The sequence below is a fragment of the Daucus carota genome, chromosome 3, assembly GCF_001625215.2.
Source record: "Daucus carota subsp. sativus chromosome 3, DH1 v3.0, whole genome shotgun sequence".
Lineage (NCBI taxonomy): Eukaryota > Viridiplantae > Streptophyta > Magnoliopsida > Apiales > Apiaceae > Daucus > Daucus carota.
Genome location: NC_030383.2, coordinates 61,888,144 through 61,913,862, shown reverse-complemented (window position 1 = coordinate 61,913,862; position 25,719 = coordinate 61,888,144). Strand labels below are relative to the sequence as shown.

Genomic DNA, 25,719 nt, shown 5'->3' with positions numbered 1-25,719 from the left:
ATCAGTAGTGTAAGTTGGTACTAATGTGTTCATGTAACTTTTTTTTTCAAAACAAGTAATATATTTCATTTTGGAAAAAATCGATTTTTAGTTTCTACAAATGGTATTTTCTTCGTATTACACATCTATAAAACATATGCAACAAAATGCAGCATTCGTTCGTTCTTTATGTGCTCACAAAAAACGAGTTATACTTGTGCATGTTTGTTAATTGCTATATAGAAATTTACATTTTTCTCGGCTTCATTATTATCACTGCTCTTTGTACTAATTCATAGGATAATGTTGTGAATTTTATCACTGCTGGAGGAGTTCAGAAACTTGAAGGCGGAGAATTCCTTAATTAATCAAGTATTTTTCTCCTACCTGTACTGGAAACTGTATATAAAAATTAGAGTATAGTACATTATGCGTCTTACCACTACAAGAAAAGCGGGCATTTCCGACCGCCAAAATCGGTCGGAAATAAGCAAAATCGGTCGGTTTTGAGGTCATTTCCGACCACGGACCGACCGACCACGTCGGTCCCTTTAAACCGAGTCGGAAATGACGTATCGGTCCGAAATGAGTTATATAACCGACCGATTCCGTCGGTCGGAAATGTGTTGCCATGTCCATATACACGTGGATTGTATCAGATAAATCTGGCCCACCGTTGACGTGTCATACATGTGGATTGTCTCAAAACTGACCAATGACGGTCGGAAATGTTTTGGTCGGTAAAGAAGTTCAGGGCTCAGCTGTGGGGCCCAGTTGTAAAAACGACCAAATTGTGGTCGGAAATGAGTCGGTCAGAAATACCTTTTCAGGGTCCATTGGATGAGCTTCTGGGCTAAAACCGACCACCCAGTGGTCGGAAATGAGTTGGTCAGAAATGGCTTTCAGGGTCCATTGGGGGAGCTTCTGGGCTAAAACCGACCACCCAAATTGCATACATCTGGTCGGAAATGAGTTGGTCAGAAATGAGTTGGCCGTTTTTTCTGGGTTTTAGGATATGAATTTGGTCGGAAATGTATACATCTGGTTGGTTTTCTGGGTTCTTTTTTACCATTCTTGGTCGGAAATGATCAAATTTGGTCGGTTTTCTGGAGATAAAATTTCAAAAAATTGCAGTATTTACATTATAAACTATACCATATCCCTGTTATTTTACCAAACCAACAATGCACATACAATATCCAATTTCAAAACCAAAATCAAGAATCATATCCATTAAAATTCAGTACAACATAATTTAAAAGCCAACAAGTATTCATATATTTACAAAAGGACAGTTATAAAATTATGTACGACATAAATGTTACAGCTAAACAATCAGCCAAAAGCTAGCAAAAGCCAACAACCAATATACGTTACAGCTGAACAATCAAAAGACAAAAGCAATGTTTTAACAAAATCAGCATCCCTACAAATAATGCATCTAGCTAGGTAGCTTCATTTCAATCTTCCTCATCGCAATCACCATCATCATCCCTTGAGAAATAGCCGTTTTCTTTTTGCCTTTGTCTTTTTTGGCACCATAGCCTATACACGAACAATGATATATATAGTTAGTCAACTTATGTTAGTCAATGAAACAACCACGGCAGATTCATAACAACTTATTGCTACCATGCCACATGTATATATTAAATTAGAAATGCATTATAAAATTAAACAAAAAGTGAAATGAAGCAGATACAAGGCGAAACAAATGAACTATTCAACATACAAACGACTAAATATGAGCTTAGCAATTCATAGTCTCGCGGCTTGCTCAACATCCTTGTATATCATATAACTTCCAGTTTTAGATGTGATGATACAAATGCAGGTAGATGATACAAATGGAGGTTAGACAAGTCACATAATAACAAGTTTGAAAAAATAACTTGATGGGCATTGAAAAGATATAATGCACATGTTATATTTACACAGCAGCAGTTTATAGATTTTGTTCCTAGATAATTTATGAAATAGTAATAAGAATTACATAATTCAATAAAGTCTTAGAATACTATGAGCAAAGCGACACTTATTACCGAACTTGCATCCTTCTGGGGTGTTGATTTGGTTGCAGAGCTTAGTTTTGATAGCTGGAGCAGGACCATCTGCATATGTTGGTGGAGCTGGCTTTCTTGCGCCTGGTCCCATGTTTCCCATCTGTCCTAGTGCGCTAAAGCCCCCAGGAACATAGTCCAGAAAATGACACCCTTCTCCAAACTGGCATCCAGAAGTGTTGCATAACATGAACACAGTAAACAAGGGGTATAAACATCGCAATGCATCAATATGACCATAAACTTCAAACACGTGCAAATCATTAAGCAGTATTTCAACACAAATCATATTGGCAGCAAACAAACTGCCAGGTACCAGTCTGGAACGATATTCACTACAGCTTCTAGCATATTGAGGAACAGGCATGTATAATATCAGCCAATGACTCAACACAGACTAGATTTGACAGAAAAAAGATTGTCATACAGGTACCAAGGAGGTAAAAAATTCCATAGCTTCTAACATAATGATGACACTTGGGAAGGCATGCATATTATTAAGGCACTGGTCAAGTTAAAAACAGAATAGACTACTGAGAGCAAAAAAAATGTCAGTTAACAGGCAGGTGGGAGGTTTATTACAGCTTTTAAAATATTGAGGAAACTATGTAATGTGAAAGTGTGTTCCCATTCCCAAAAAGTCCAATAAGACCCTCGTATAACATATGGCAAGGAAATGACGAAAAGCACCAGTTAAGACTTAAGAGTCATCACCAAAACCTCATTAATTTCGAAGACAGGCTTACACCCACAAACCATCAATCCAAACAAACAAACAGCTATCTAATCTTTAAGTGTATAGCAGTATTTAACAAAATAAAACGATAAGAGGCTCGCTCCCCAGAACCAAATCATAAATTAGGCCTGATACAAAAAACAGAGCAAAAAAATCATACAAACAAATCAAAAAACTAAAACAACTAAACTTCAGCCAGATTAAAGCAAATATAAACATATAATACCCTGATCTATTCATTCAAGAAAAGAAGGAACCAGATTAAAGCAAATTACAACAAATCAGAGCCAAAAAAATTCAAAACCCTAAAATAAACATAGTGTACAGAGAGAGAGATACACACAGAGAGAGGCGGAGAGAGAGCTTACAGAGAGAGAGGGTTACAGAGAGAGAGCTTACAGAGAGAGAGAGCCGAGAGTGAGCATAGAGATATGCGAGCGAGAGAGAGAGAGAGTTGAGATTGACGAGACCAGAGAGAGAGGAGAGAGCTGGGGGAGATAACTAATCGAGAGGTTAGGAGGGTTTTAATCGAAACAAAAGAGAACGACGCCGTATACACGCAAAACGCCATCGTTTAAGCTCGGCGGGGGTTTTAACTTTTCGTGAAAAAAGAGCCCGGGAAAGCCAAAAATATAACCTCATGACGAATTGAACCCGCGACACCCTGAGTACCAAGTACAGTGCTCAACCATCAAACCAGCCACAACATTAAGTTAAAATTTAAGGGACTTATATATATACCTACCTTTATTTTACAAAATAAGATAAATAAAAAATAAATTTTCATTATAATATTCTTTCAACTAATGTTCAAAATGATTGATTTTAAGGATCAATATAAGTTAAGTAATTATATTCATATCCGTACGGTTGGATCATTTAAATTAATTATATACTTTTTAAAAAAAAATAACCCTACGTTCATATTTAAGTATAACCTAATATTTTCACTATAATATCTCAACAAATAAAATCCTATTAACTTGATTTTTGGTATATAACTACGATGAGTACTTAATTTAAGATCTGTACAGTTGGATCGCCTATAAAACAAATTTATTTTTTAATAAAAAAATAACCATACGTCTATATTTAAGAATAACATAATATTTTCGTTATAATATCTCAACAAATAAAATCCTATTGACTTGATTTTTGGTATATAACTACGATGAGTACTTAATTTACGATCCGTACGGTTGGATCGCCTAAAAGACAAATTTATTTTTTTATAAAAAAATAACCCTACGTCTATATTTAAGAATAACATAATATTTTCGTTATAATGTCTCAACAAATAAAATCCTATTGACTTGATTTTTGGTATATAACTACGATGAGTACTTAATTTACGATCTGTACGGTTGGATCACCTAAAAAACAAATTGATATTTCGGAAGTGTAAAACCTAGGATAACTTCAGATGAAATCCAAACCCTGAACTCCAACATTCATTGCAATGCATGATTCGTAACAGAAAAGCGTCTTTATAATTATTTTTATATTTTTCTTCTTTTGCTATTATGATTAGTACCCTAAATTAGACCATATCACAAAGATTCTACATTTTTCTGTTGTTTGAATAACTAATTTGAAATTAGTTAGTTAGTATTTATAATTTGTTATGAAAATAAAAATATTTTAAAAATCAAATATTAAGTGATGAATAATTTTTTATTAAATTATTAACTGATTAAAAGCTAGTTTCAAAATTTTTCAATTTTTTTTAAGAGTTTTCTTAGCCGAATAAAATTTTATTATTTTTCTCACAAGTCATAACCGACTGCCAAGGTTTTACATCGGTCGGAAATGACGGTTTTATTGGTCGGTTTTCTGCACTTGAGTGACTGGTCGGAAATGGTTTAAATTTGGTCGGTTTTCTATGTTAAAATTATGAGTTTGGTCGGAAATGTGTTGCATGTGGTGGGTTTTCTGTGTTAAAATTATGAGTTTGGTCGGAAATATATTGAATGTGGTCGGTTTTCTGGATGTGCAATGTTTTTAATTTTTTTTAATAGTTTACTTAGTCGAATAGAATTTATTGTTTTTCTAAGAAGTCAAAACCGACCGCCAGGGGTTTCAATTCGGTCGGAAACGAAGCAAGTCATTTCCGACCGCCGTCGGTCGGAAATAAAGCTGGGCTCCACCACATCTCCACTCAGCCAATCACAAGGCGACAACAAGTAAGAAGCTGACTAATTACTTTAAACCAGTATAGGCGGTCGGAAATGATCAAAAGCGGTCGGAAATGTATCGGTCGGTTTTAGCGACGTGGCGTCCATGTCAGCTGAAGGACGTTGGTGAGCGGGACCCACGACCCTTATAACCGACCGATTTTGTGCGGTCGGTAATGGCGGTCGTAAATGACCCGAATTTTTATGACCGATCTCGTTTGGTCGGTAAGTCGGTCGGAAATGCCCGCTTTTTTTCCGACCAGTTTGGTCGGTCGGAAATGCCCGCTTTTCTAGTAGTGCACATTCCATGACATTATGTTTCTCACATTTTAGCCACTACTTCTGTACTATATATGTTTGTTCTAACCCTAAAGATACTTAATGAAATAAGAATAGGACGGGAAAATCTCTATAATTGTAGACAATATATGCAGCAGTAAAGCGATCAAACGTAAATTCGGGGTGTTTGGTTCATGGTTAATGAGCCCGGTTAACGGGAATCGGAACCTTAATCCCATGACAAGTGTTTGGATTAGTTATTTGGTGTTATGGAATGGGAACCCCAATCCTTTTGGGTGGTTAAATGATACCCTTCCTATCCCTTGGGTTATGATACCATTCCCATTCCCATACCCTCCATTGCCATTCCCGATTCTCATTCCCAACCTTAATCCAAACCCGTGGGCAAAACGAGGAAAGGCCTATTCAAAATAAGTATTTTGATTTATAGGTCTTTTCTAGTTTTGCCCACGTACGGGTTCTAGCAAAATCATTAAACAGAGTGATGCTTTGACGACACTTGGGGCACTTTTGATTGTTTTCAGGTACTAGTACGAAAATATAGCACGCTCTGCAGCCGAAAGCAATTAGCTTGGAAGCAATGTCACTGCTTTCTTCCTTCTCCTTGTAGGGAAGATTCAAATCTGGCATTACAGACTACAAAATCAATTACAAGTGTTAGAAAAAAATGGGGCTTAAGCCCACCTCTGAGCCCATAGTTAATTCATATTGTAGTATAAATTTTTTAGGTTTTGGAAGTGAGCCCACCCAACAATTTTAGCCCATACTTTTATATTATTAGCCCAGCCCATTCACTAAACCAAAAACCCACCTGCTGCTGGTTGAATTGAAAGAAATCATGCGCTCCTCTTTGTTGCTACTTGCTCCTGTGCTGCTGTGCTCCTGGCGATTCACCACTCAATTCAATCTCAACGCAAGCATTCCTCCCCTGCTCTCCTTGTACAATTTCTTTCCTTCTTCTTCAAGCTCAGGTCTGATTTCTGAATATATATAAAATATATATATATATATATATATATATATATATATATATATATATATATATATATATGTGTGTGTGTGTGTGTGTGTGTGTGTGTGTGTGTGTGTAGACACACACACTTGCATATATATTTTTATTTTTTGTATATGTTAAAATTAGGGATTAATTGTGAACTGAATATTTAAGTGTTAAAATTTATGTAGGCTCAATGTCAATTGCTAAATATTTTACTAAAAGGCCAAGAAATTCATTGGATTCAAGTGGTGGTAGTAGTCCCTCTCCTAGATTAAATGTAGAAATAAACTCCAATTCTACACTTGAGTTTGATCTAAATGATATTAGAAGTGATCCGGGAGAACGGAAACTTATTGAAGAATTTGATGTTGGGGTTAGAGATCGCGTTAGGAGAGAGTACATATCTAAAGGTCCTTGTCAACCAAGAGTCATAATTTTCCAAATAGTCAATTTGGTGAATTAAAAAGGTCTTTTCAAGCGGATTGGTTTGGTTTACATGATTGGTTGGATTATAGTGTATCCAAGGATGCGGCTTATTGTTTTTGTTGCTTTCTTTTTAAGCCAACAAATAATATGGATGATATCATACAATCTCGTACCCGAATGAGAAGAGATGGACAAAGTGTTACCAACTATCATCATTATCGGGTTGAAATTTTTTGTGAGGTAATTTGCCTAGTCCATTTCAATTGTGTTTTTCTCAATACATTACCTCTTTATTAATATAACTATTTATCATTTGAAATTTACGTGGTTGATTTAATTTCACAAGAGTTTGATAACCGGTTTCCAGAAACAAGTACAGACTTGCTTCTTTCAGTAGCTTGTCTTGATCCTAGAGATTCATATTCTGCCTTCGATGTTGATAAACTAGTGCATCTTTCTAATCTTTATCCAGAGGATTTTTCATGGACAGAAACTCTAATGATTCGCAAGCAATTAGACATGTATATTTATGATGTCAAGAGAGATCAAGAATTTTCTAGTATCGGAGATTTGGGAACTCTTGCAAAAAAAATTGGCAGCTACTAAAAAGTCTTGCTCATATCCATTAGTGTATCGTTTGATTGAATTAGCATTACTTCTACTTGTGGCAACTGCTTCTCTTCAAAGAGTATTTTCTGCAATGAATATCATCAAGACTGATTTGCGAAATCGAATGGGAGATGAATGGATGAATGATAGCTTGGTGGTATACATCGAGAAGGATGTATTTGCAAAGATCAATAGTGAATTACTTTTAGATCGTTTTCAAAAAATGGCATCTCGAAGAATGCAATTACCTCCTCGTGACAATGTATAAAAATAATTAGGGAATATTATGTATTTGAGATCTTTAAGACTTTCGTAATTTTTTTTTAATACTAGTGAAGCCCCCCTTGTCAAAATCCTGGATCCGCCACTGACAGTAATGATGAATATAATATTGCTTCAATGGGCCCGAATTTCTACTCATCCAATTAATTGTACTAATAGTATAAAGTTTACCTTCAATAAGCTGGAAGGTTTCGTCTGATACCGCAAAATTGTTAACAAACTCCTTGCCCGAGTGAAACTACGAAAAAGAAAGAGCAACTAGTTCAATACTTGAATGATACAATTAGTGGAAACAATGACAATACCATAAAAGAAATGGACTTACCATTGATTTTGAGGATGATGGACAAAGGATGAATTTGTTTTTGTGTTATATATCATACCTTCATCAATTTCATTTATATTATATTATATAGACACATGTTGTGTAATATGTTATATTATAAAGTTTTAACACTAAAATCATTAAGTTATAAATATTTTGGATTTAGATTTACAAATTTAATGATATTGAATGGTATTTAATTTACAGGATTAATCAATCTAAAGGAAATATGTCAAATAGAGGTGGGGATTCTAAATTGCATAAATAAGATTCAATTGATGGGAATTATTTAATCACATAACTGATGATAAATTGAAACGATTAGATCAGAGAATTAATAAGACATATTAAAATAATATAGTAAAACTTAAATTCTTCAACCTATTATATTAGTCTCAAAAATATATGTAGTAATCAATTGATTTTAACGGGGATGTATTCGATTGGGATTTTAATGGATTGTTTTTAGTCTATGAATTTTAATGGATTGTATGTGATTTTGATTTTGTGCGGATTCTTGATCAAATGTCGCAGATTTGATAGGATTTAAGCACAATGCTTCAAAATCCCACTGATTTTGATGGGATTTCATAAAACTTAAAATACACTGAACAATGCCACAAAATCCATCATTTTATGAAATCTAAAAAAATCCATCAATATTTGAATACCATCAGATTTTAATGGATTTTAAACAATCCCAACTGAATACCATCAGATTTTCAAGCATAATTTAAAATCACAATCGAATACCACCTGATTTTGTAGCATAATTTAAAATCCCAATTGAATACCTCAAGATTTTAATGGATTTCAAACAATCCCAATCGAATACCCTCGGATTTCATGAATGAAAAAAAATGCTTTAAAATCTAAATCCAATACACCCCTCTAAGTATATTAGATCATTTAATTATTTTGAAGAACTCTTTCGATACTATGTCATTTAAGATGATTAAAATTATTTCAATTGGATTTTTTAGAAAAAATATTCAAAATACTACCTTTTTAAAAGTATTTTTAGGAGTATGATCATTTTGAAACTTATTTCCAAAATTACTACTTACTAAGTTTTATTTTTAAAAATCGTTTCCAACTAAAATTGTAACTCTGATTTAATTTTTGAAAAAAACTGATGTAAAACATAAACTAAATGAGGTGATTGGAGAAAATGGGAAGCAGACTCATGTTGATACAATCATCTCTCACCACATATACAGAGCTATGTCGTGGACAATACTTGCTTCTAAACCTTATGCTACATAAATCCTCGTATGCACCTTGTGGATCCCACTCCAATTAGACACAATGCACAAATCATCATGTAACGACACGTACCTACATATCTCTTGTGCTATGCAACTCGTGGGTCTCACTCCAATAAGATACGGTGCGCAAATCATCAGGCAATGACACGTATCTAAACATCTTCTGTGCTTGACATTCTTTGGGAACGAGAGTATAAAAGAGTTAACAGTGCAACATAGCCAATGTATAGAGCTCGAAGAAGTAGAAAATAGAGGTGAGATTGTTAGGGATTGATGGGAGATAAAAGAATTCATAGAGGTGAGATTGTTAGGGATTGATGGGAGATAAAAGAATTCATAGGGTTTAATAAATGAGGAATTTATAATTAAGGTGGGGTTTTGATAATTGGGGATTTTGTCCAAGAGTAATTTTGGGTTTTGAAAAAGGGATTTTAGTAATTGCTTGATACGAGCAAGTTAGACATTTTAGATGTGTGTATATTTTATGTAGATTTCTCTTTTTTTTTCTTAGGTGTGGAAGCGAACTTGTTGTGTAACATAGTATGTAAAATTGCATTTGTGATTGATTGATTGTAAATATGATTGAAATTTGTGGTTGATTTTGGTTGATCGTTTGCAAATATTGTTGTAATAGTTGTAAATCGTAGTTTTAAAAAATATTTTTTTTAATTAGTATTTTTAAAAATATTTTTTTATAATATAGGGCTGTTTGGATGAATCTAAAAAAAATGTTTTTGCTTAAGGTAAATAAATGAACAAGAATTGAGAATTAAATTAAGACTTATAAGTGATTAAACTGTTTGGGAAATAAGTAGAAGTCCTGAAATAAAATTTAGCATTCTCAGCTTTTAACAAGTGTTTTTTAATTTTTACACAAACAGATTACAAAAAATAGAAGCCGGCTTTTTGTCGGAAAAAGCTAGAAGTTGTCTCAACCTATTTAATCAACTGCTTCTCCATTTTTATCTTCTTTCCTCTGTGAGTCGTCTTATAAAACTGAACTTGGTCTCTTATTTGGTGTTTGACAAAGTGAGAACACATATATAAAGGCAAACATGGATTAAGCGGTGTTGAGAATTGTTAGATAGTAAAATCATAGCAATGGGAGCTCATCTTCTTGTTCAGATATCATCTGGGCTTTGTTGTGTCAAGAAGAGCTCTGCAGCACCATCACTTATTAGTGGGCCTCACCCAAGAGCCAGACCTTTGTCTACTTTTGTGCTGCCTCTCCAACCCACCCCACCTCCACTATTCAGGTAATCTCTCTCCCCCCTCCCTCTCTCTCTCCCCCTTTATCTCTCTCTCTCTCTCCCTCCCTCCCTCTCCCTCTCTCTCTCTCCCCCTCTTTCTCTCCCTCCCTCTCTCCCTCTATCTTTGTCCCTCTCTTCCTTTATCCGTCTCTCTCCCTCTATCTCTCTCCATCACATTTTGATTAAAGTCTTGCAATTTGGTTGTTCACTTTATGCAATGTGAAAATTAGCTTAATTTATTGATGGGTTTTTCAGAATGTCCTTGTTTTATCCATTTTGTTGTTGTCCTTTTTTAATTTGATTTTAGTAGTTTTTTGTTACTTTTTTGATATTAGTACTCGCTCAGCAGAAGAACTCATGAAAGCCGTTGCAACTTTGCAGTTAAATCTAATTTCAACATATTATTCTAGGGTTTGCAGTTTTGAGAGTGAGACTTTCAAAGTTAGGGTTTCAACCGTCATTTCTCTACTCTTCAACCATCATCCTCTTTCATTGATCAAGCATCTTCTCTTTCATCAAAATCAAGATCTAATCCTTTCGGGTGATTTCTTATTGAGTACCTTGTTATCAAGATCGTGCCCATTTTTTGGGAATGTTGATGTTTTGTGTGCTTTGTTAAGGGTATTGGTAATTTTTCTAATAATGGCTTATATTGTAATTTGGGTGATCCATAAGACTCGCATCAAATATGGTACGGTGGTGAATATCGCAAGAGTTTACCTTTCACGACGAAAAATTATTCATGTGTTGGAGACAATTGTTATTCCAATATCAGTTTATGTAACTTATAGTTGTGAACATTGGGCTGAGGATGGTGCTTATCTCAATGTCAATTACGATGCTACTATGTTCAAAGGTGTATGTGTTAAAGGATCTGAAAACAAAATGACTATTTTCTAGTCCGTTATTTGTTTCACAATCAGGTTCTAGTGGATAGTTGGGGTTTTGTCCCCACTAGGTTTGAGTATTTTATTGAACTTTTAGCTTTTCGTCAGAAAACTATAATATATATATATATATATATATATATATATATATATATATATTTGTGTGTGTGTCTATATATATATATATATATATATATATATATAATTTCAACAGTTTTTTAAGTTGCATTTGTGATTACAGATACGGTTATAAGTGTAAACATCGTATTTTTGTAAAGAAGTTTTAGAAATATGGTATTTTTATATTTTAAAAAAATATATATGCAAATTTTAAAAAAAATAGTATTTTTGCAAAAGTTTTTCGAGAATCGGGTATTTGTGAAAAACCTCATTGATAAATTATTATTTTTCTTTTTATATATAGTATTATCTATAATTTTTCATTGAGTTTTTGATTCAATCATAAACTTGATAAATATGTTTTTAGAAATATACAAAAATAAAATATTATAATGTCATCACCAAATACAATTGTATCGACTAGTTACTTATATTATAAATTTATTACAACTTGGTACAATTAAAACCCATAATTATTTTAAAAGTTAGTGATTATAATTTTTTGATGGTAATTATAAAATTTTGTTCATCCGGAATTGGGCTTATATGTTTTTAAAATGGGCCTTTTTCATATTATTTCATACATAATTTTCCTATAAATATTGTACCATCTTTTACCCTATTTCATTCATAGCCGCCTCTCATAATTTCTCTTTTCTCCATCTCATCTCCTCATCTGAAAATTTTATACTCAGAATAGAGAAATACACCCATAACAACGAACGATGTCACCAACAAAATTCATACAAATTAAATTCAGAGCGTTGCGTTGTTTATAAACATGGATATCGTGCAAAAATACTTGGGATCGCGACTTTATCTAATTCAAATTGGAAGTTATTATTTAAATTATTAATTTACATATTAGGTAATTTTATGAATTGATGGATACTTGTTTTGTCTCTTGGATATTTCAAATTTTGATGTTAATATATTTAATATCTCAAGCTTTTTAAATATACATGTATTTTGTATAAATTTCGAATTTGAACCCAAATTTTATGAATTGATGTTAATATATGTTAATAAATTTTGATTGTATGATCCAAATTTGTATGTTATTAAATTTGTGTGTCTGTAATATGGTTTTCAATCAAGTCGTACAATCGGGCATGAGTTATATTTTTATTTTCAATTTTTATAAAATATATTAGATCTTGTAAGTATACTTGATAATTCGGATCAGATCGGTTTTGATCGGATCCATTTGGATTGGATCGTTTTTGGTTATAACATATATTGATAAGTTTCTGTTAAGGTCAGATCTAATTCGCTTAGATCTAATGTTGATTTTGCATAAATCGAACTGGTTGCGGTTCCAAGGATCGATTGTGCCTCGACTCAAATTCCAGCAAAATAAGAAATTTTTCGGATTAATATAAGATCAAATTCTATTAGGATCAACATATCTAGTTTGAAACATATATGTGTATTTTAGATGTTCAAATGTCAAGTAGTCTTACTTTTCATTTTATCGATGGTCAAATTAGTATATTATTATATAATTTTTTTTACTTCTCATTTTAAGTTATCTTATATTTGAATATTTCACTTGAATGTTAAGTGATATTCATACTTGAATTTGTAATATATTTAATTGATTTCTATGACTGATGACTATTATTTTATAATTGATGGGCAATCATGATGAATTTTATTTTTAATGATAGATGTCTATTTGGATTAATATAAGATTTATGTATAATTGCTAATATTTTATAATTGCAGAAATAATGAAGAAAATGCTCCACAAAATATACATCCTTCATACCACGAGGATACCAAAATGCCCACAGGGAGGGACGGCCGGCAAAAAGGCGGAGGAGCGCTAAAACCCACCGTCAAAATCCTTTATCCATGACCCGTAGCGGATCGGTCAACCCTTTTTAGGGTTGTCCGCCACTAATCCGCCGGGGACAATGGTGGGATCATCTTACTCTTTTTTATCTCGTCTTCCACCACCCACTCCGGCTAATCCACCTGCATCAGCGGCTCTCATTTCTTTTGGACCGGTCCGTGGGTATCATCTTGTATCTGCCTCTCTGGCTCCTTCTCCACCAGCCCCTCTGCAGACCCCTGCCACTGGAAGTATGAGGCTCTTCGAAGTTCCCGACTTATTAGGGCTTCTGTTGCACCGACTGCTCCTCCTGTTGGATCAAGCGATTCAAGCAGCAATCATCCTATAGTGCTTGACAACGACAATGAGGACCAAGAAAAGAATGCACTAGACCTAAATCTTAAGCTCTTCGGCTAGTGCTTCCGCTTGTAACAGTTTTATGTCTCTATCATATTTGTTAGCCCCCCCTCCCCCCAATTAATATTGGTGAACAAAATTGATAGTAAATTTATTATTTCAACAACACACACACATATAATATGATCTCATTTATAATATATATTATATATTATTTTATTAAATAGAAGTATAAGCCTACACGAGATTATTTTGATTTGAAATGACATGAAACTAATATAAAACAATATTAATATATAGAGTTAAGTTCTATGGAGTACATAAAAACATTGGAGTATTGGAGTACAAATCATAATATTTTAGTTTGATCCTATATAATATCTTTGATTATCCAAATTTTGATATAATCTATCATTTATAAGTTGTCTTGCACATAATTGTCAATTAATCATTAATATCTTTCAACTTTAACAAGTATTAAGATTATTGTTCTGCTTATTAGTTATATTGCAGAACAGAGAGTCCTATGATTTATAAAAGTAATTATTCTTCCATTTGATCATGATGTTTATGTTGCAGAACATAATATGCAGGTTGTCAAATATTTAAAAATATTATTAGACAAAAAAAATTGAAATTTAGATGACTAGATTACATTTTATCAAACTTTGTACTCCAATACTCCAATTTTTTTTGTACTCCATAGAACTTAAGTCTTAATATATAATCCTAAATTATATATATTATTTAATAGGCACCAATTGTTGATTAATTAACAATTTATTTATGTTACATGTTTAGATACTTTCTTAATTATATATCTGATTGTATATTCACTTCCGGAAGATTGAATATATATGGTCAAATCGATTGATGGATATACATCTTTTAAAATAAAACAAAAATACTTCTAAAAAAATTGAAATATATACACTAAGACTACATCGTAATATATTCAATTTCGTGTATATGATTGATTAATTTGATCGAGTATATTTAGTCAAATCAAACATTTTATTGATAAGTTTGCTTTTTTAGAAATATATTTAAATAATGATAAGTCCTCGATAAAAAGTCTAAATTATCTGTAAATTTTATATAGTATATAATTAACAAATATATGTGTGTTTGTGTCTCTTAATTTTTTTAATTATAATAATAAGAGTTAAGTTCAATGGAGACCACATTTTTTCTGAAAACCTGGAGACCACCTATGTTCTGCAAGTTAAATATTTCATAAAAACATTGCAAAACGTATAGTTTTGCAAATCATGTTCTACGAAATCATTATTTCATTTAAAATCTTGAATATCATATAAGTTTCACATGTGGAACATTACAAAATGTTTTGTTCTATGAAATATGTTTAGTTTGCAGAACATTTGTTCAACTTGCAGAACATACATTATCTACTTATTAAACATAGATGATCTTTAACAATTTTAATGAATATATGATATTTGTAGAACATATTTTACAAAATAAAGTATTTTATAGTGTTTTGATTGCTGAACATACATGGTCTCCGAGGTCTTCGATAAAATTACGGTCTCCATAGAACTAATAAATATATATACATTCGTGACTAAACAAATGACAAAGATGACAAAACAATTGACAAAGATCACATAAAGGAGGAATTACTGGATCTTGTTCCTCTTCCTCATGAACCACAAAAAAAAAATTCTGATAACTTTCTAAATTTTGAGTTTTTGTAATATAAAGTTTTGTCCAACTAACTAAGATGTAGTGGTCATATATATAATAAACCGATACATAATCCCTTCATTATCATATATGACATAAGTTATGATATCAAATTAAATTCTAAGACTGGGTGAATGATATATTATCCACTCATTATCATATATGAGAAAATTTAATTCTGTTTTCCCAATTTGCAGTGCAAGAAATGAAGTTTTGTTCGAGGTTAATCTTAAACTTGTTTTGTATTATTCCGTGAAAAATAAACCCACCAAAATTAGTGCCTGATTATAAGAAATTAGAAAAATGCATGTAGACTGCACTGCTAGGTATGAGGAGATTCTCATTCCGCCATATGGCTTCCTTTGCCAAAATAACCGGCATCTGTGTTACTCTGAGTCACCGGAGTTGGCGACCGTACCCGTGTCGACAAGACACGACACGGGATATGGGGCGGATTCGTCCATTGAAAACCCGAGACTTCTTCTCCGTCGCCGGAAAAGTTAAAGGTCGTCGGAGCAATTTAAATCAAAACTCGTCAGAGATAAGTCACGTTTTGAGGAGAGGCGAGATGACATTAAAGATCAAGAAGAAGAAGAAGAAGAAGAAGTCCGAAGGAGATGAAAAGAAAAATGGAATGAAGAAGACGATGTGGATGTATATGTGTGTGTATAAACGAAGCGTACTCTATACAATATTAGGGTTAAATATCAATCAGGTGACTCATTGCAGTCCGATGACTCAAATTGGTCACTGATTGAAAAAGTGATTCAAATGAGTTACTCATTTAAAAATCTGTATCATGACTATCATTTTATCGTTAGTCGAATTCTAAAAGTATTATGTATTGAGTTTTGCACATTTGTTATGAATGATATTACATCCAAATGAAAAGTTCCGAGTTCTACTATTTTAACTAATATTATTAGTTTTTTAAAATTTTATCAATTATTTATTTTTATTTGAATCAAATAAAACAATTATAAAATTACACTACACCATATTTGGCCTGTTGCAATGACAAAAGTCAAAAATGTTGCTAAAAATGTTGCTATGGGGAAAAAATAGCTATGCAGTTGCAACATTTTCTGAAAATGTTATCTAAACTGAAAAGTGTTGCACGCATGGTAATTTTTTCACAGATTTTAAAATTGTGATACCAATTGTAACATTTTTATTAGTGTCACAATAGTTTGCAACATTTTGGTGAAATTGGTACCAAAAAAATAGGTGGGCTCTTTAATTTTATGTTCGCGGGTACAATGAAATAAACCCCCAAAATAAACCCCCAAAATTACAATTTCACTCCACTCCACTTTCCTCTCTCAGTGTGCTCTCTCCTCTCCTCACTCACCGGCTCTCTCCACTCTCACCGGGCTCCTCTCCTCTCTCACGCTGCTCTCTCCTCTCCTCTCTCACGCTGCTCTCTCCTCTCCTCTCTCAGGCTGCAAATCTTCAAATCAATCAGGTAATATTCGTATCTTTGTCCTAATGCATGTCTTAATATTTCGATTAGAGCTTTCTGTTGATATTTTGTGTCTTAAAATTCGTTTGATATTTTGTGTCTTAAAATTCATTTCTTTTTAGGGTTTTTTATCTTGGTTTGTGTTCTTCTCTGTGTTCTGATTTTGTATCTTAATTTGTTTGATTAGGGTTAGGTTGGAGAGTTATCAATGTTGCTGTGTATCTAATATGTTTTTTTGTTCGATTTTGTGTCTTATTTATGGTGCTATGTATCTACTATGTTGCTCTGTTCGATGGTGTATTTGATTGAAACTTTAAATTTTGTGCCCTTTTTTTGCCTCTGTTTATGCTTCTGTATAGTGCTATGTATTTTGTTAAGTATTTGCCTATGTTGCTCTCTATTTGAATGTGTATTAGGGATAAATAGTTGATAAAATTTTAAAAATCCAACAAAATTATCTAAAATAGTAGAACTCGAAACCTTTCATTTGGATGCATATCCATTTTGAATATTATAAAAGGAACCAGCTGACATCAAGTCTGTACTGTTAATATGGGTTTACTTTTTTCTTTTTTAAGAAAATGGGTTTACTTTTCACGTGACAATTATTTTCCAAATAAATTGTTTATTTTAATTATTTTAAATAAAAAAATAATGAATAAAAATATATTTCTATTTACTTATAACATATAAAAGATAATTAATATTTAAAATTTGTCGTGTCCCCGTACCCGAGTCTGAAATTTGGACGGTGTCTCCGTGTCCTAAATTTTCGAGATTAACGAATCTGACACTCGGATATGTGTCGTGTCGGACACTCCGAACCCGAGTCTGAGTAACATAGGCCGGCATATGGCAGGATATGTGTCATATACATCTTTTAAAATAAAACAAAATTACTTCCAAAAAAATTGAAATATATACACTAAGACTACATCGTAATATATTTAATTTCGTTTATATGATTGATTAATTTGATCGAGTATATTTAGTCAAATCAAACATTTCATTGATAAATTTGTTTTTTTAGAAATATTTTTAAATTTAAATGATAAGTCCTCGATAAAAAGTCTACATTATCTGTAAATTTGATATAGTATATAACTAACAAAATATATATGTGTTTGCGTCTCTTAATTTTTTTAATTATAATAATAAATATATATACATTCGTGACTAAACAAATGACAAAGACGACAAAAACAATTGACAAAGATCACATAAAGGAGGAATTACTGGATCTTGTTCCTCTTCCTCATGAACCACAAAAAAAATAATCTGATAATTTTCTAAATTTTGGGTTTTTGTAATATAAAATTTTGTCCAACTAACTAAGATGTGGTGGTCATATATATAATAAAGCGATACATAATCCCTTCATTATCATATATGACATAAGTTATGATATCAAATTAAATTCTAAGACCGGGTGAATGATATATTATCCACTCATTATCATATATGAGAAAATTTAATTCTGTTGCAACAGAAGGCCCTAATAAGTCGGGAACTTCGAAGAGCCTGATACTTCCAACAGCAGAAGTCTGCAGAGATGCTCTCTCGGAGGAGGATCCAGAGGGCCTGGTGCCTTAGTGTTTTATTCACAGATGCTGATTTTTCTTTCGGAATGTGGGTCATGAAGGAGCTTGGTGTTGTTGATTCTTGGACCAAGACTTTCTCATCCAACAGAGCTTGTACCAATCCCCGGCCTGCATTCGTTTTCCCAATTTGCAGTGCAGGCAATGAAGTTTTGTTCGAGGTTAATCTTAAACTTGTTTTGTATTATTCCGTAAAAAATAAAGCCACCAAAGTATAATTTTTTGATCGCAATTATAAAATTTTGTTCATCCGGATTGGGCCTATATGTTTTTAAAATGGGCCTTTTTCATATTATTTCATACATAATTTTCCTATAAATATTGTACCATCTTTTACCCTATTTCATTCATAGCCGCCTCCCATAATTTCCCCTTTCTCCCATCTCATCTCCTCATCTGAACATTTTATACTCAGAATAGAGAAATACACCTATAACAACGAATGTTGTCACCAACAAAATTCATACAAATTAAATTCAGAGCGTTGTGTTGTTTATAAACATAGATATCGTGCAAAAATACTTGGGATCGTTGTTTTATTGTATGATCCAAATCTTTATGTGATTTAATATGTGTGTCGTCTGTAATTTGGTTTTCATTCAAGTCGTACAATCGGGCACGCGTTATATTTTTATTTTCAATTTCTATTAAATCTATTAGATCTTGTAAGTATACTTGATAATTCGGGTCAGATCGGTTTCGATCGGATCCATTTGGATTGGATCGTTTTTGGTTATAACATATATTGATAAGTTTCAGTTAAGATCAGATCTGATTCGCTTGGATCTAATGTTGATTTTGCAAGAATTGAACTGGTTGCGGTTCCAAGGGTTGATTGTGCCTCGACTCAATTTCCAGCAAAATAACATTTCTTTCGGATTAATATAAGATCAAATTCTATTAGGATCATCATATCTAGTTTGAAACATATATGCGTATTTTAGATGTTCAAATGTCAAGTAGTCTTACTTTTCGTTTTATCGATGGTCAAACTAGTATATTACTATATAATTTTCTTACTTCCCATTTTAAGTTAGCTTATATTTAAATTTTTCACTTGAATGTTAAGTGATATTCATACTTGAATTTGTAATATATTTATTGATTTCTATGATTGATGACTACTATTTTACAATTGATGTGCAATCATGATTAATGAATTTTATTTTTAATGACAGATGTATATGTGGATTAATATAAGATTTATGTATAATTGTGAATATTTTATAATTGCAGAAATAATGAAGATAATGAAGAAAATGCTCCAGAAAATATACATTCTTCAACCATGGGTAAGTTTATAATTTTATAAGATTCATATAAAATATCGTTGGTTATATTATTATTTAATTATAAATATTGTCATACCTAAACACTTTTGTAAATTCTTGTTGCTGATGTACTACATAATCCAATCATATCCATAATGTTAATGTTAATGGCAACAACTTATTTGAGTTATCCCCTTGTTTTTCAGATGGCTACCACCTGAAATCAACACCAACATCCTGATAGGCTTTCCAATCAAAACACTAAGCCAACTAAAATGTGCATCAGGATCATTCAACACGTTTCTCAAATCTCACCAATTCACTGAACTCCACCTCCAGCAATCCTCCTCAGCAGACGATCTAAAGGTACTCCATGTAGCTGCCAACATATTCTCCACACTCTGATCAATTAAAGACTTAATCGAAATTTAGTACTCAATTGTCTGGCCATCGGTTTTGTGCCCCAACTCCCTTGTTAGCTGAAACACACGAGCTGCGCACGTGGCTGGCAGGCGGATACGGCAGTTTCGGCCATTAACTTTGCTGTTGCGTTCTGTGATCACGGGCTTAGCGGCGGAGGCACGGTGGTCTTTGGTGGCAGGAGTTTTGAGTTGTTTAGCGGCTTTGACTGGGAGGGCTGTCTTCGAAGAGGAGGCCGTTTCTTAGGGCTTGTAAACGAGAGACTATAGTATTGGTGTGGGGCAGGGTGGTGAGACTAAGTTTAATTTAATATATATAGCCACTTACAGATAAGTATTGGTGTTGTATTAATTATTTGTTTTCATAATTAATTTCTCTTGACATACTTTTTTTAAATTTAAATTTAGCTACTTCAACGAGGGTGGGCAATTTGACATGTTGGGAATGGACGAGCTTAAACAAGTCCAGTGTTACTTGGAGAATGAGCTCACTCAACTGAAGGTATTAAAAAATTTTGATGATTTTGCCGACTTTTTCCTACCATGTGTACAATGTGCCTTTATTTGTATATATATGTAGTCTAGGTACTTATAAGATAACTTAGATAGTGTACAGTTAGGCTGCTTCTTGTTTATGTAGTTAATACTTACATTTAATTAACTTCTCAACTTTTTCAGGAGAAAAACGATGCTCTACGAGCGGGAAACGACATGCTTCAAGCTAAAAAACAACAATTACTAAATGAAGTTTGGAGAAAAGTTGCAGAATACAATTACCCGGAGTTTGTTCATGTGGTGGTGCCTCCGGTAATTGAAGCATGTGATCCCCCAAACTACGAGGTTTGTAAAATTACGAGGTTTGATTTTGCTATAGAGGAATTTAGTACAATTTCTTTACATAAGAGAATGAATCACGGAGAAGTAAAGGTTTTGGCACTGTTGGATGGGTGCCTTTGTGTTTTAGTTCGAGATGCTGATTTTTTCTTGGGCATGTGGGTCATGAAGGAGCTTGGTGTTGTTGATTCTTGGACCAAGACATTCTCATTCAAAAGAGCTTTTACCAATCCCCTGCACTCGTTTTCCCAATTTGCGGTGTAGGAAATGAAGTTCTGTTTGAGGTTAATCTTAAACTTGTTTTGTATGATGCCAGTGAAAAATAAAGCCACCAAAGTAATAATATTTTATAGATAGTTAAATATATTTGTGAAATGTTTATAATTGCAGAAAATAATGAAGAAAATGCTCCAAAATATCAAGGACACATGGGTAAGTTTCTAAACTTGCAGGATTTATATGAAACTAGCTCGTTGATTATACTTGCACACACACTCGGAGTCTATAAAAGACTTCCTTCTCTATGGTGCTGCAGGTAGCTTAGACAAATCCCGGAGTGTTAATCATCACCCATTACTGTCACAAAATGAGGCTCCCTGTCTAAATGTGACCAAAATTAACCGTGATCAGTGATGTCCAAATTATTGTATCTCTATTAGCACCAACATTCCTGTTAGTGAACAACAATTTATTTACGCTGGTTTGTTCCTCCAAGACCATCAGAATTAAAATAGGAAGTTTTGGCCGTGCACTAAAAACCTTATTCTAATTTTAATGTAAAAAATTCTATTACTTTTGTTGATTTTGTGGAGTGACTGCATATGTAATTAATTGCGTTGCTATGATAACTGTGAACAACATGTTCTGTATTTGATTGTAGAATTCTCAGGAAATTAGTTGGTATCGGCCCTGTCAGAAACTCACAAATCTTTGTCTTCTGGCTTTTGCTTGCATGATTCTTAATTATTTTCATACAAACATAAATACATTTTTGGCCTGCTCATAAGATGAGAGGGCTGATATTCTTAAAAAAAACGAAGAAAAAGATGAGAGGGCTGATTATATCAAGGAGTGATTTCTAGAATTGTCACATTAATTGTGGGACTAGTTTCCTATTTAAATTAATAATTGGTTTCTACCTAATAATTAGCCTATATATTTATATTATATTTTCTTAAACCCAAACATACAAAAATTTTGTCCGTTGATTTATAATTTGGTATGATAATTTATAGCCGTTAGATCTCATATATATTTAATAAATTAGAATTGTTAGATTTCACATTACACAATATTTAATCTTATGATATTTAAGAATTTTTTTTGAAAGATTAAAAATTCAAGTCCTATTAGCAATCTATTAAAAAAAATTAATAATTCAAACTTATATAAAAAAATATTAACTAGTAAAATAGACACGTGTGACAATATTCAATATTTTAATATTAGGATTGGAGTTCGGATCCTTTGAAATCCTTAAATCTGGATTTTATAAAATGTGTAATTAAAAATCTAGTAGTATTCAATTATGATTCTTTAAATGGTATTCAAAAATTAAAGGATTTCTTTGAACTATATGACATTGTGGATTTTGCTGGATTATTATGTGTAATTTTATGACATTTTATCTCAAGTAGGCTAGACTTCGCATCAAAATCACTCACAATAATACATATATCATAATTAATATATTAAAATCTGTATTGTACAAATGTGTTTAGTTAAAATTAACCGACAAACCAAAATAATATTTTGACTTCAATTGTATAATAACTTATAACTGGTGTGATGCTCTTATAAAACTTTTTCTTGAATAAACATTTATGATATTCCGTCATATATGGGCAAATAAGACACTCAAAATACTGTTACTTTAGACCTCACATTAGAGCCATACACAAACATTAAATTAAACAAAAGTAACATTACTTTAGTGTTACCTTTGCTTATGGATAAAGAATTAATTAATTAATTAATGTGGGGCCTACATGTAATTATCTATTTATATATTCTAATTAATTATATAATTAATCAATTATACATGTGGAGCCTCTGATTTAAGGCTGGAGGTGGGTCCTAGCCACGTGAAATAGAAGTTTTATTTCAAAACAATATTTTTATCGGAATGATAATGATTTACCGTCAAAAATAACTTATTTACGTACAGTAGTGAAGGACAGTATTAATTTAGATTACTCGTTAAGAGTGTTCCACAAGAATAGAGTGGAAATATATATATATATATATATATATATATATATATATATATATATATATATAATATTCATAAAATAAAAAAAAACAACTTTTAATTAGTAGATATTATTTTGTTGCATACTCCCTCCATCACATTTTATATGACCGTTATTTTTTTTTTTGCAGCATCCAGAAAAGAATGAACATATTATATTTAGTATTTTTGAACACTACTTTTCACTATTATACTCACTACCTCTCTAATTTATACTCTCTCTTTATTAACATACACCACTACACCCACTACTTTCCTCCAATATCTCAATTTTATTATTAAATTTTGATAATTCCTACCACTTTACCTACTTTTTAAGTAAATTTACTCTTTTTTACTCTTTTTTCTTAATCTTAGTGAAAGTCAAATAACCTCACATAAAATGGGATGGGAGTAATTAATATGGATATCATATATAAATTACTAAATCTTATAAAATCTCCAAAGACTAAGATGATTATAATGATAACTTTTAAGCAACAATATAATGCGAAACTAATAATATAATCACTCACCTCTTTACCATAATACTCCTCACTATTATCTCCTCTCATACACACAGCTTGATTTCACCATGCACGACACCGATCCCAGAAAGTGTGAAAAGAGCTTGCTAGAAAAAAGCTCTTCTAACAATAGTGACCGTAAAAATCTACCCAAATGTGTATCATCCCGCGCACATCATTATTATGTGAATCAAGCTCTTGCGATGCGCGACTATTTTCCATTTTTATCTTATATATTCTACCTTAATTTTCCTATTGTCTACATTTAATATTCGTCACTAATGCCATAGTGATTATAAGATAAAAGTGTAACCTTTTACTCGCGGTATTGAAAGTAAAAATTACACTACTTTTATTACAAAGACTAAAAAGTTACAATTTTATTATATAATCAGTAGGATAGGAAAATGTGAAAACGGCTGTTTACTTTGAATTAGCAACTATTCAATACCTTGCATATTTACTAATTGTTGATTTGTGATCATTTTTTTAATTTAAGATCTATCTCTTTAATGGACCTTGTGCTGCATTTTTTTTTCTGGCCCTCTATTTCTGTACCATGTTATAGAGAGTGGTCAGCATTGTGATTTAGTTATATAGATTTGTACTGCAGTTTGTCACTCCGGCAATCATTGGTGCTATGAGGAGAGCAGCTAGCTGATGCAATCAAGATTCTTGCTCAGGATAATATCAGCACTCAATCACGCGCCAGGTTTGTCTACTCTGCCTAGGAGATGCAACTAAGGTTACTATGTAATTTTGACATTTTTGCTTATAACAGGAATGAAGGCGGTATCCCTCCGATTGTTGAACTGCTTGAGTTCCCTGATTTGAAGGTGCAGAGAGCAGTTGCTGGGGCGTTAAGAACTTTGTCTTTTGAAAATCATGAAAACAAAAATCAGGTTTGTAAATTTGAATTCTCTCCTTATTTTTCAGATTGTAGAATGCAATGCTTTACCTGCCCTTACTTTGTTGCTTTGCTCTGAGGATGTTACCATACAGAAAGAAGCGGTAAGTTGGAGGGTGAAATTTTAGGTGCCTGAAATTTTGTGGTATACATTTCAGTTTATAAATCCTAGCTTCAAATTCAGCTCAGAGCTTTCAAATTAAAAAGTAGTTGGCGGTTTTGATAGGTTAGCGTGCTTGAGCATGTCATCAACTTGTCCCCTCGAAACATAAAAATGGCTCTTGAGGCAGGAGCTTTGCAACCTGTCATAACATTACTAAGGTACTAACAACTATATACCATTTTTTTAGAACTTGCACACTAAGCTTAAAATGTTATTAGTTACACATAATTTATTTTTATTTTTTAACGTAGAAACCCGCAGCCGCTACCCTTCGGGTACGCACCACTAATTGCAGCTAGCACCCGGGACAATATATTCATTTTGCATTTGCATTGCCTCTTCTCAATCCATGCTCACCTAAAATGTCTTACAATATTGAGCACAGTGAAAATTAGGCTTAGATTACAGAAAATACCATACGAAATGTGTCCAAAGTACCTTTTTTAGCTAGGGTTGTCCGATAAATCATAACCGTAGTAGCGATCAAATTTCTAGCATTGGTTACAGGCAGTGGCGGACCCAGACTTTTTATCCAGGGTGGGCCAAAATAACTTATCTGTAATTTTTCTAAAAAAAGTTAACGAATAAAGAAATTTATATTTGTTTGCGATTTTATAGTTTGATAAAGAATACATTTTTAATAACTAAATATCATAAATGATCAGTTTATAGATTATAATTATACTAGCTATAGTTATAAATTGGCTCAAGACAACACCAACTAACAAATGTATGTTCTGCATATCATATATAGTTGTAATACTGTCTGAATTCCAGGGAGGGCCAAGGGGGGTGCTGGGCTCTACTTAGGTCCGCCCCTGGTTACAGGGCAAAATGAAACATGTCTCAGTAGTGTAAGTTGGTACTAATGTGTTCATGTAACTTTTTCTTTCACAACAAGTAATATATTTCATTTTGGAAAAAATTGATTTTTAGTTTGTACAAATGGTATTTTCTTTGTATTACACATCTATAAAACATATGCAACAAAATG

The 25,719-nt window shown here is 32.5% G+C and overlaps 2 protein-coding genes and 1 long non-coding RNA gene across 4 annotated transcripts; 2 read left to right on the top strand and 1 right to left on the bottom strand.

The window, feature by feature from the left end:
• Window positions 1–1,226: 1,226 nt before the first annotated feature.
• Window positions 1,227–3,261, bottom strand: LOC135151721 (uncharacterized). 2 transcript variants are annotated; one of them, XR_010290606.1, is made up of 3 exons: window positions 3,175–3,261; window positions 2,022–2,202; window positions 1,234–1,524 (listed from the first exon to the last, which is right to left on the bottom strand). XR_010290606.1 is itself a non-coding variant. In XM_064090855.1 (2 exons), exons 1-2 carry the CDS (start codon window positions 2,404–2,406, stop codon window positions 1,421–1,423), a joined length of 489 nt encoding a protein of 162 aa, XP_063946925.1. In that variant the 5' UTR covers window positions 2,407–2,421; the 3' UTR covers window positions 1,227–1,420. The 2 variants fall into 2 exon arrangements, 1 of the variants encoding a protein (XP_063946925.1); XM_064090855.1 differs by lacking the exon at window positions 3,175–3,261 and having other exon boundaries at window positions 1,227–1,524; window positions 2,022–2,421.
• A 2,829-nt stretch (window positions 3,262–6,090) lies between these two features.
• Window positions 6,091–7,642, top strand: LOC108213963 (uncharacterized). Its single transcript, XR_001805424.2, has 3 exons — window positions 6,091–6,220; window positions 6,808–6,912; window positions 7,145–7,642. It is a non-coding gene; the product is annotated as an uncharacterized LOC108213963 (long non-coding RNA).
• Window positions 7,643–19,621: 11,979 nt separating this feature from the next.
• LOC108213925 (uncharacterized) lies at window positions 19,622–21,182 on the top strand. Its single transcript, XM_064090203.1, has 5 exons — window positions 19,622–19,666; window positions 19,852–20,011; window positions 20,125–20,566; window positions 20,743–20,904; window positions 21,070–21,182. Exons 3-5 carry the CDS (start codon window positions 20,501–20,503, stop codon window positions 21,160–21,162), a joined length of 321 nt encoding a protein of 106 aa, XP_063946273.1. The 5' UTR covers window positions 19,622–19,666; window positions 19,852–20,011; window positions 20,125–20,500; the 3' UTR covers window positions 21,163–21,182.
• The last annotated feature ends 4,537 nt before the right edge of the window (window positions 21,183–25,719 follow it).

Excerpts from the sequence above, each read along its gene's own strand:
- LOC135151721 (XM_064090855.1), bottom strand. The coding sequence starts at position 2,406 with ATGCCTGTTCCTCAATATGCTAGAAGCTGTAGTGAATATCGTTCCAGA. Across the intron at positions 1,525-2,021 it reads CCCAGAAGGATGCAAGTTCG|GCTATGGTGCCAAAAAAGAC; the intron begins GTAATAAGTGTC and ends GTTCGTGTATAG.
- LOC108213925 (XM_064090203.1), top strand. The coding sequence starts at position 20,501 with ATGTTGGGAATGGACGAGCTTAAACAAGTCCAGTGTTACTTGGAGAAT. Across the intron at positions 20,567-20,742 it reads ATGAGCTCACTCAACTGAAG|GAGAAAAACGATGCTCTACG; the intron begins GTATTAAAAAAT and ends CAACTTTTTCAG. Across the intron at positions 20,905-21,069 it reads GTGATCCCCCAAACTACGAG|GAGCTTGGTGTTGTTGATTC; the intron begins GTTTGTAAAATT and ends TGGGTCATGAAG.